This window comes from Panthera onca, chromosome B4, assembly GCF_046562875.1.
Source record: "Panthera onca isolate mPanOnc1 chromosome B4, mPanOnc1 haplotype 2, whole genome shotgun sequence".
NCBI lineage: Eukaryota > Metazoa > Chordata > Mammalia > Carnivora > Felidae > Panthera > Panthera onca.
Window position 1 is genome coordinate 72,179,845 of NC_138345.1, and position 12,034 is coordinate 72,191,878.

Here is a 12,034-nt window from a genome sequence, read left to right on the forward strand (position 1 = left end):
CAGAAAGCTTCCTTAATTATGCCCGTCTGTCCTTTGTGATTTTGATTGCTTTTATTCTTCATTTCTCTGACAGCTGTATTAACCTCTCAAAAGAGATACGAATAAAATTCCAGTTTCTGGGGTGGAATAGAGGTTCTTATCCCCCAGCATCATTCTCCACCAATAGTAATAGAATCACATCCATCTTTTTCATGATGTACACAGATCCTCAATGATTACAGTCATTTTGGCTTTACTAGAAGTAGGTTAAAAAAAAAAAAAAAAAGATCCAGGTTACAATGCCGCTGAGTTTGTTCCCCTAGAGACAGAAGAATTTATCGCACAGTCTGAAGTATGACTGGGCATTTTTCAGAGCCAAAAGAGTCTAGTTTGGTTATTTTGTGCTGCTAAATACAAACCGTAGACTATAGAGCATGGCACATAGTTGAGGTTCACATATGTAAGGCTTTCCAACAAGGCACATAGATCACTTTTTGTTAGAAATTGTGTGACCTTATATTTCACTTTTTCAACAAGTATTTATTGGACAATGGCCATGTCAGGCAGTATGCAATATTAACTTTCTTTCATTTTAACATGGAGGACAGCGCTACCTTAATTTTTTTTAAATGTCAAGAATGCTGTTACTTATCTAAGTGTGAATTCTACGGAGAAGCAAAGATGATGATTTTATATTAAACAGATGTAAGCAATCTTAAGTAGTCTTTTCCTGATATGTGCCTGTTTGACAAATACTGTGCATATGCTAATTTACTTTAGCTACCTGACAAACCCAGAAAACTGGTTTGATCAATTTTTAAAATATTCCACTAGTTCTTTGTGAATTGCCTTGCCAAAGGAAAATAACAAGAACTGTCTTATTAAAGTAACTCCAAGGTGATAGATTAACATGTTTAAGCAAATAAAAATGTCCTATCCTTGATTCAGCTGTTTAAGTATTTATAGTGAGTGGTAAAATAGAGGGCATTATAAACCAACTCCAAGGTCTACCAATTATCTTGAGAGAAATCAGGTAAATATCTCAGGAGTTCTTTGTAAAGAACTAGATAAAAACTAAAATAGGATAAATTAGTACAACCTTTCTGGAGGGCAGTATGGCAATACATATTAAAGAACTTAAAATTGCATGCGTTCTTTGATTTAACAATTCTGCTTCTAGGACTTTATCCCAAGGAAATAATAATGGATGCACAAAGACTGTTCTACAGTGATTTTCATAATAGTGAAAATTAGGAACAACCTAAATATCCACCAATTTGAGATTTGTTAAATAAATTACAGTACATCTCTCCAAGAGAATATTACCAAGCCATTAAAATGAGACTGAAGAAAAGTATTTCTAAGGTTTTCTGCATCTATAATATTCACATGTGCTGTATACTCTTATCAGTGACCTCCCTTATTATACACAGAAATGAGGGAAAAGCAAGGAGGTGTAAAGATGTATTCACAACTTTCAGAGAGTGAAGAGGACATTCTCCCCCTCTCTCTCTCTCTCTCTCTCTCTCTCTCTCTCTCTCTCTCGCGCGCGCGCGCACGCACATATACACATTCACCAGATATCAGAAAAGGTAGTCTGAGGACCGGATGACCAAGCAATACAGGAGAGTCAAGAAGAGGGCTGAGTAATTCAACATTAAGGTCCATTTCTTGGAGTTCCAGTAAAACAATGTTATTGGCGACCCACTGGAGGATTAGGGGGTCACTGGTGCACACAGTGTGGAGGCCAAGTGGATTGAGGTTAACTAGTTTTGTTTAGATATTAGGCATTAAAAAAGAGAGATGGACCTCTAAAGCCTGCAGGGGAAAGAGAGTTTTATTATTTATTTATTTATTTATTTATTTATTTAATGAAATAAGGGAAGTTGAACAAATTTAAAGGCAGAAAAAGAGGATATGGCTAACATGTCTATAAGGTTTATTATGGGTCAAGCATGATGCTGAGGACTGTTTACTCATGATCATATTCAATCCTTAAAGAAACATGAGATAAAGCTATTTCTTGTCCAATTTTTGAAATGAAGCCACTGATACTGGTATGATTTAGGTTATTTGTCCAGTGTCACAGAATCTGGGTTTGAATTTTGACTCTGCATCTAACCATTATGCCATTATTTTCCAAATGGAAAACCAAATTGGCAGGAGCTAAAGGGGCGATTTGGTAGAGTAAAATCTGAGAGGAGAGAGTCCCATGAAGCCATTAAGGAGTTGTAGCATCAATTTAGGAATTCCATAGAGGAGGAGACATGTCTTCTGCAGTTCAGCATGTCACCACAGTCATGGTGATACAGCTGATACAACCAAGACAGGAGTGGTTTGTGTTTGGTATGTTGGATGACAGAACCGCCCTTCTGTGAGGTTGGTTCATTTCCAGTTCTCTAAACCATCCCCCTTTGTCATCTAATAATTCAGACTCCAAGGTATCTGGAAATCACTTGATACTCTGGATGTCCCTGAGCTATCTTGTGCTAGCACACTCCAGAATTAAACTGTATCTCTTCTTTGTTATACTCTATAATAATCGTAAGTAAAAGTTCGTGGAACATTTTGCGGGGGCTCAGGAAAGGGGAGCTCAGTTGCTACAGTCAGTAGCAACTCAGTCCATTCCTGTATAATAGGCAGCCATCGATCCACCATCCACTCAATTTATTCATTCATCAGGCATTTATTGCAGGTTTTTTATAGGTCTGTTCTAAGTGCTGAGGATCTCAAGATTAAAAGACACATCTCTAGAGGCAGGGATGGTAATCGAAGAGTAAGTAGGGCCATGGAAGGATTTAATACTCTTAAGGATGGGAAACGCTTAAAGTGTTTGTTGGCTGAGGAGTAAGAGCAATGAAGAGGAAAGAATAAACAGAAAGAAGATACTGCTGAAAGCTCAAAAGAAGATAGGAAAAGGATGTAGTCTTGTTACTGCAGGGGAGATGGCAGCTAGCTATTGATAGGTAGAAGGGAAGACACTAGCAGGGGTTCACGTGAGTGGCTGCCATTTTCTCTGCAAAGAAGGAGGCAGGGTCACTTGCAGAGTGTGCAAGTCTAGAGTTAGGTGTGGAGTGTGAGGATTACCTTGAAAGTTTGGAACAGCTGCCTGGTGGATGAGTAGGGGCCAGGAAGGAGTGGACCTAACTGTAGTGGTAACTGTGAATTTGTAAGAACGCCAGTTAACACAGTTAGGTGATTTCGTAATGCCAGCACTTATTAAAATAGCCATTTAGTCACCAGAGAAGTCCCTCTTTTGACGGATTCTCCTGCTCTTCTAACTAGAAAGACATTTGTCTACAAGAGTGAATATCTTTGGGCCTGAGCCTTCACATTCTAACTAACTGAAATTTTTCCTGACTGACTTCTAAAGGATACAGAAGACACAGTCATGGATCCTGTTAATGAGACAGTCTGGGTTGCCCTTTGTACAGCTTCAGGATGAGTCATCTTCCCTGAAGGAGAAGAAGTCAGAGTGTCTGGTCTACTCAGAATACCCCCCCCCTCCCCTGTACAGTGATTTAGGTTTTAGGCTAACAAGTTTTCCCTAGTTATGGTTACTGTATCCATCAGGATTCTGCTGGCAAGTAACAGAAATGAGCTCTAACTTAAGCAGACAATGAGTTCTTCCGAAGAATGTTAGGGAGCTCACAGGTTCTTCTGAAGGGTTAGATAAATAAGCTTGGAAACCAGGTATTCAGGAGCAGCACTGACCGGCAATAATGCCCACAATCTGCCATAACCTCTACTTCTGTTCTCTCTGGGACCGGCATTCACTCTCCCAATACCCAGCAAGATGAGTTCTGCTTGGCCCAGCTTCTTTGTGTTGCCAGCTTCAGAGTGAGAGTCTGGAGTGCTTGGTCTGATGGACAAGGCCTAGCTCGTATGCAAATAGCTGAACTTCACAGGAGACCAGGAAGGAGAGCGTCTGAGTTTTTATCTACTCTAGTGGACATGGGCTCTGGGGAGAGTTGGAATGTTGGGTGGCCATAAAGAACAACAAATGCCCATCACAGTATCATGAAACACATGAAGAAATGTTTCAGCCCTTCCATATTGGAAGGTCTTAGGTCACTGGGTGCTGGTTTCTCTATAGTCCCCCTATAGCAAACTATTTTAGATTCTTCTTTTACTCTTCAGTACTTTACAGGATGCCTCTCAGGAGTGTTTGTAGAATGAATTAAGAAGCATATGTTGAATATGTTCTTTCAACAAGCATGTATGGAGCAAATACTCTGTGGCAAGCACTATGTTGAACATTGTTTACAGGATCGAAGAATGCTTTTAAGCAATAGTAAAGAAAGGTGCAGTCAGGTACAAGGACTGGACCACCATGCCAGAATGAAAATGTGGGTTAGGATCTAGACTGAAGAATACTGCTTAGGTAGAAGCAGGATGAGTCTGAAGGAGCTTCCCAAGTTGAAGCTGGGGATATGGTAGGTCAGGTCGCTTGTTCATATTTAGGGAAGTTGGTAGCACTTGATGGTTTTTCTCTAAGTGACCATTGCACGCTCAAATTGTAACAAGCAATTAAAAGTATTACATTTGGAAAGCCCTTAGACCAGTCTCTGCCATGTTGTAAGTACTGTATAACCATTTATTAAATAAGTAAAAATTAAAGCAATGTTCTGTTTCCATACTTCCACAAAATATGTTAGGATTCCACTTGGACTCAAATTTAGCCAAATACTAGGTATATTTTTTTCACCTTTGGTCTTTGTCATACAGCACCCTCTCCTTTCTATTTATTAGCCACTTTCCATGTTCTAGGCACTTTGATAGCACAGCAGCTCAGCCACTGCTCTGCCCCTTCACAATCGGCAAGTTGTGAACAGTGCTCCCTGGGCAAAGTCGCCTGACTGCTGGATTACCAAGGCCATGATGCACTAATTCCCCTATCTTGTTAACTGCTGAAATCAAAAAATGTCTATTTTTAAAATTTTTTCTTAACGTTTATTAATTGAGAGACTGAGAGAGACAACATGAGCAGGGAAGAGGCAGAGAGAGAGGATGACTCAGAATCGGAAGCAGGCTCTAGGCTCTGAGCTGTCAGCACAGAGCCTGACGCGGGGCTCGAACTCACAAACCATGAGATCATGACCTGAAGTTGGACACTTAACCGGCTGAGCCACCCCTAAGAAATATCTATTTTTTTTTTAATCTAGCTTTTTCAGTTGTCTTAGGTGGGAGCATTGGTCCAGTTAACTTTCTGTGATGACTAGAAATGTTAATTCTAGTATATGTGTTTTGAGTGGTTTGAATCATACAATCCTCATGAGACCCTCAAAAGGAAGAGTGAGGTTTTTTTCTCCATTCTAAAGAGGAGGAAAATGAGGCACAGAGAGTTGGTTTCCTGCCAAGGGTCAAGGAGCTGATAAGTAATGGCACCAGGATTTGAACACAGGCAGTCTGCTTTCAGGGTTTGTATGCTTCACCCCATCTTCACTCATTTTCCTGCTTTCATGAAGCAGTATAGCTGTGTCATCCTTACAAGTGTTCTTTTAAAAGGTTAAACAAGTCTCTACCTCGACATGATTTCCTTACAGCTTAGGACACTGCTTGACAAAAGCCTAGCCAGGTACAATTTAATATCAACAAATACAGTATATTCTGCGTCTTTTCAAATAGCTGTGTAACGTGGATGGAGCTGTTATCGATGAATTAGTTCCCAACTTTTGTAGATTTAGAGGACTGTATCTTCATGTGCATTTCAGTCTTGCAGAGAAACATTCCTTTGAATTTTGTCAAATTTGTTTGTGTTATTTTATTGAATTTGTTCAAGGCATGTAGAGATGAAATATACATATCCAGAAATTGGACCATTTGAATGTCTGATATGTCTAGAATGTCAGATCTGGGCTAACTGGTAAATAACATCAGTGAATGGGACTCAAACTCCATTTGTGTGCCAAAACGCTTATAAGTTAAAAAAAAAAAAAAAAAGTTTCTGGAATTGTGCTGAAGCCACAGATATGCATCCCAAATAGCCAGAAATCCATGGAGACAACCAGGGCCTTCCAGAGTGATAAGTGAGTCTAAGTATACTCTGTGGCATTTCACCTTGGAATCTAATACCCACAAATCACCAATAGCCAGAGCACCTTCATTGCTTATGTGCCATTTTGAGCAGATAGATCTCTTTCTCAGATACAAACTGGTTTTGTTTTTTTCTTCTTTGTAAATTTATTTTGAGAGAGAGTGCATGCATGCATGCACAAGCTGAGGAGGGGCAGAGAGAGAAAGAGAGAATCCCTACCAGGTGCCACGCTGTCAGTGTAGAAACCGATGCCAGACTCAATTCCACGAACCCTGAGATCATGACCTGAATTGAAATCAAGAGTCCAGCACTCAACCAGCTGAGCCACCCAGGCACCCCTGGTTTTGTTTTTCTTAAAAAAGACTTTTTCTGCCCTTGGTAAAACTAAAGGGCCTAACATAGTTTCCAATTTCTTTTGACAGAGAAAAAGAAGAGCATATGAATCTAACCTCATCTGTGGTGGCCTGCAGTTAGAAGCGACAAGATCGGTAAGTGTTGGACCCTTCCCAATCTTTGGCTGACTTTTGCTCTTGGGAACCTGCGTGTCTTTTGCATTTGAAACTTGCAACTCCAGCCAGGCCCTAGTTGTAGGCTGGGACAGAGAGTCTGTTAAAATCTGCATTATAGAAGGTGTGTTTGTTTCTGATCAAAGTCAGCACATCTTTTTTAATAGCCAAAGAATGTAATACTGAATGCATGTATAAGTGATTGTTTTCTTCTTTTATATACAAAAAGCAATCATTTACAAAAAAATTAGAAAATGTAAGAATAGCAAAAATAAAAATCCTTTGTATTCTAATCATCCATAAATAACCTTGTGGTCCTCCTAAATTCTTTTATTACCCAAAATATATACATTTTTCCCTTTCAAAAGGAATTATTTCATGGTTGTATAATTTGCTTTTCTTCCTGTTAATGTGTAGTAAATGCATTTCTACATCAACATCTTTTTCTAATGAACACATAATACGATATTTAACAGATATATAATACATTGAAGAATCTTATAATAGGTTAGAAAATTTTAAATTATCATTAAACTAACACTGCAATGAATATTCTAGTGTTTTTCTTTTTAGTCATCAATTTGGATGGAATGATGGGCAAATTAACAAGTTTGTTTTTCTTTACTTAAAATAATAGTAATTTGGGGACCACCTGGATGGCTCAGTCGGTAGAACATCTGACTCTCGATCTCAGGGTCGTGAGTTCAAGCCCCACATTGGCATGGATCCTACTTTAAAAAACAGTAATTTTATGAGGGGAGTATGATAAGGAGTGTTTAATTACTTGCTCAATAATTTGAACCAAGAAATTATCTTTAAGGCAAATATGTATGATGGCGGGCAAGACTGTTTTTATTTTATCTCCACTTTTCCCAGTGTCCTGTGTTTTAACTGCCAGCAACATAAGAAAAATCCATGTGTTTTAAAATTATGAAAACAATTGTTTGGTTTCCTGGTTTGTGTGTTTGTTTTTCCAATGTAGATTTTGGATGATAAGCTTGTATTTGTAAAAGTACATGCCCCATGGGAAGTGTTATGTACGTATGCTGAGATAATGCACATCAAATTGCCTCTGAAACCCAATGATCTGAAAACGCGGACCTCAGCCTTTGGTAATTTCAGCTGGTTTACCAAAGTCCTCCAAGTGGATGAAAGTATCATCAAACCAGAGCAAGAGTTTTTCACTGCCCCATTTGAGAAGAACCGGATGAATGATTTTTATATTCAAGATAGAGATACTTTCTTCAATCCAGCCACCAGAAGCCGCATTGTAAGTCTAAACCAAGTTCAGTTGCTGTCTTGGAGTGATTTGGAACCTGCTGTTTGAATAATTAGTGGTCTGGTTTGCTTGGTTTATTTTTGTTTTTAAAAACTGCCCCCCCCCCCCCAAAGAAAACAGATTCTAGTTACAATAGTAAAAAATGGTTTGTTAGTTACACAGAATAAAGCATGCATTCTATTTTGGAATTTTTTTTAGGTTTACTTCATCCTCTGTCGGATCAAGTATCAAGTAAGAGATAATGTTAAAAAGTTTGGGATTAACAAACTTGTCAGCTCTGGGATCTACAAAGCCGCTTTCCCTCTCCATGATGTAAGTCAAATGGCAAAAATGAAATGAGAGAAGGGCTAATCTTCTTGAGCTTGAATTTCTTCTTCTGTAAAATGAAGATAGTATATTGCAAGACTACAAGCTCATTTAGGGCAGGAACCACGGTGTTTTGTTCACAGCTGAATCCCAGGCAAAGAGAAGGCCCTTGGTTTAAGTGAGTGAATGAACGAAGGAATGAAACCATAGCTGTCCCATAGTTCATGTGGAAAGCAGTGCAGTTTAGCAGTTAAGAGCATGGACTCTGGGCCTTGCTCTCCCACTGTCTAGCCGGATGACCTTATAAAAGTCATTTAGCCTCTCTGTTCGTCAGTGTCCTCATCAGTAAAATGGGGATCATAATCATACCTACCTAATAGGGTTAGTTGTCATGAGGATTAATGAAATTAATCCATGTCACATGTTACAGCCATCCTTGGTGTAGAGTAAGTACAATGTAAGCGTTGGCTACTTTCCTAATTACTGACAGATGTTATTATCAACCAGCAAAGTATTCAGTTCTTTTAAAGCAAAATATGTGTTAGATCTTTTTGTGTATCATTTTCTGTCACAGACGTTTTCCCCCTGAAATATCTTCTCGCTGTGCCCTGGAATATCACAAGGCTTTTAAAAAGGCATCTGTCAGAGTTCTTGTCGTGATGGCAGTACTGCATAGTGTTGACATTTTTTAAGGACTGCGCTTGGAGATGACAGCAGCTCCTCAAATTCAAGAGCACTTCTCTGGCCGATAACATCGTTCATGAAATGAAAATTTTAAAATGTGGCTGCTTCAGACCCTTAATGATTCCATAAATGCAGGGATGTTCTATCGAAGCTCTTTAAATAAATTCTGTCATTGAAATAAATTAAATACAATATTATAGTGCACGGTTGCCTTGTTACATTCACGATCATTTTATCTGAATCTCTAAGACCAAGAAAGCCAAGAGTGAGGTTGATCATTGCTACCGTGTAGTACGTGTTCTTGTGGATGAAGACATTATTGAAATGTATATGATAATAAACTAGGACACAAAAGAGCCACTTGATACATGTGTGTAGAGAACAGCAAGCTGAGTGGAGAAGGTTCTGAGCTTCCTGGCTAAGAGACCCAACATGGCAGCCCGGCCTGACAGTCCACGTGTTTTAAATTTGCACCCAGAAAAATTGGTGATTATAACATGACATGAACTTTGGGGACACTTGCAAATAGCTGTCATGAATATTAATCAGGGATGCCAGAGTTCAATGGTATTCAGTTGGTATCTGCCCATGCCCAGTTCTTTTCCACAAAAGCTTCTTTTAGGTGCAGTGATCCCAAATCCAGGCTAAGGAATGGCCTCCTGTAGTATTTGGAAGGGAAGTGAATGGCGGTCAGGACCCATGTGAAGGCTTAGCTGGTACAGCAGGAAGGAAAATGAGTCAGATTGGAAGAGTGACTGAATTTATGTAGACGCAGGAATCTTTGTTTCTTTGAATAAGCTAAATGTGTAACATGTCAAAGTTCTTTGTGTTTTATATTCTACGTGTTGTCACAGAATAACTGCTGAATTGGGGTGGGGGGGGCGGGTACGAAGATGCTGGGGTTTTAGAATTGACCTTGGCACTAACTAGTTAAGGTCCTGGTTCCCCCGGGGAATCTAAGGAGGGTGCTGGATTATCAGGTGTTCCTGCACTGTGGCAATTTGGGCATTTGAATAGCCCAATTTTTAACTGTTTAGGAATGGCACATTTATAGGACATAAAGCCTCTCTGGGTCTCCCACCAGGTACCTGAGGTGTTCTCCAGGATTGTAACAACCAAGCATTCCTCTCCACCCACATTTTCAAATGGCCCTAAGTGATTAATAATACCATTGGTTGAAAAACACTAAAAATTAGATGATCTTCCAGTAAGTGAGGGCCCCTTATTCAAATAAACAAATGCCTGTGAAGTCTGAGTGCCACATTGACTAAACAGATTTGTGAACACATAGTGATTGTATGTTCCCTTGTTTGCTTCTGCTTCATAGTGCAACTTCAGCCATAAGTCAGAAGATCTCAGCTGCCCGAACGAACGGTACCTTCTGTACAGGGAGTGGGCTCATCCTCGAAGTATATACAAAAAGCAGCCCTTGGATCTTATCAGGTGAGGTGTTGTAGAGAGCATGCCAGTGGGAGGACTCAGGATTGCTCTAATGGCATCTAAGGATGACAGTATACAAAGAGTATGGCCAACCGGGGAAGCTTACCCAGACCGCTGAGCTTCATTGCCTAGGGTTTTTACTGAAGCTTCATTATGTAGGCATGACTCATTGAATCACTGCCCATGTGGCTCAGTCTCCAGCCCCTTCCTCTTCCAATATGCTATGGCTCAAAGCCCCAACTCTCTAATCACATGGTTGGTCTTCCTGGCATGGCCAGCCTGCATCCTGAGTAATCCCATTAGCACAAACTAGGGGCCCTCCATGAGTCACCTCATTGGCATAAACTGTTAGGTGTAATCCCAAGGGTTCATCATGAATAACAAAGATATTCCTATCTTGGGAAAATCCAAGGTTTTTTTTGTTTTGTTTTTTAACATTAATTCATCTTTGAAAGACAGAGAGAGAGAATGAGTGAGAAAGGGGCAGAGAGAGGGAGACACAGAATCCGAAGCAGGCTCCAGGCTCCGAGCTGTCAGCACAGTGCCTGACGTGGGGCTTGAACTCATGAACTGTGAGACGAAGCTAAAGTCAGACGCTCAATTGACTGAGCCACCCAGGCGGTCCAGGAAAATCCAAGGTTTTAGAGGTTACGTCTCAGGAATTGGGAATGAAGACCCACCATATTCTTCATTACACAGGAGTAGATGTTAGATTTAGCTTAAATTGTATGGTGAGGTATACAAGTTTTCATGGCTTTCCTGTATCTGCCATTAGATACTATTTCACTATATCTAACAAGGTGTAATGACTAGCTCAGCGCTTGTTTTTCTCAAAGCAATAATGTCAGCTGCTCTCTAGAAGTTTTTGATGTTCGGGTAAGGCTGCTGGAGATAGACCAAAAATAACCAATAAATAAAAATAAGGAAGTAAACAAAATTTCTGATTGCAATGAAGAAAATGACAGTGATGAGATGAGGTGAAGGGAACGGGGTGAAAAAAGTTCTGTTTGAGCATGTCTGTCCGTGACATGAACGGACACATGGATAGTGAAAAGGATCCAGAGGTTTGTGGATTTATAAGAAGTCATTCCAGGAGTAGGGGCAGCTTGTGCAGTGGCCCAAGCCACAGGGACATCGGCAAGTTTGAGGAGATATTGCAGACCTGTGCTACTTGAGAAAAGAGAATCATGAGACACAGGTTAGAAGGATGTAGCAGGAGTGTGGAAAAGCATTTAGACATTAAGTACAATGAGAAGCAGTTGTGATATTTTAGATATTCAAATAATTTTACCTGACTCACATTTTGCAAAGATGGTGTGGAGAATGGATGACGGGGGCCACAGGAAGCAGGAAGCCCAGGGGGTAAGCTGAGGGTGGCTAGAGGAGAGCTTTTGGGAGCACAGTTGGAATGTGTTAGAGGGGAAGAGTTGACAGGTCTTGGTTATGGGTCAGATGTGGAGAGCGAGGAGAGGAGAGTCTGGTTTCCCCCAGGTTGGCCTAGGGCCCAGGGCCTATTCTTTCTACCATACCTCAGTATCCACCTACTTGGGAAAACCACTTGACCTTAAAAGTGAGAGTTTCAAACACTGAATAGTTTTTGTTTTGCTTTGTTTTACATTTTATTATGGGAAATTTCAAACATCTACAAAAGGAGAATAATACAGCAAAACTGTATATGCCTCCCCCAGCTCTAAAATTGTGAACCCATAGCTAGTCTTGTTTCATTTTTATCTCTGCCTCCTTCCCATCCCTTTCCGTTGAAGCATGTTGAAGAAAATCCCAAATATTATTATATTTCATTAG

General features: G+C 40.0%; 1 protein-coding gene across 2 annotated transcripts in view; it reads left to right on the forward strand.

Moving 5' to 3' along the window:
• Positions 1-12,034, forward strand: part of ANO6 (anoctamin 6) — a 200,186-nt gene that overhangs the window by 120,063 nt on the left and 68,089 nt on the right. For both annotated transcript variants that reach the window (XM_078449926.2, XM_078449927.2), the window contains 4 exons: positions 6,439-6,504; positions 7,505-7,792; positions 8,000-8,113; positions 10,119-10,234. In XM_078449926.2, coding sequence (XP_078306052.1) covers positions 6,439-6,504; positions 7,505-7,792; positions 8,000-8,113; positions 10,119-10,234 — 584 coding nt within the window. The remainder of the gene's footprint in view (positions 1-6,438; positions 6,505-7,504; positions 7,793-7,999; positions 8,114-10,118; positions 10,235-12,034) is intronic.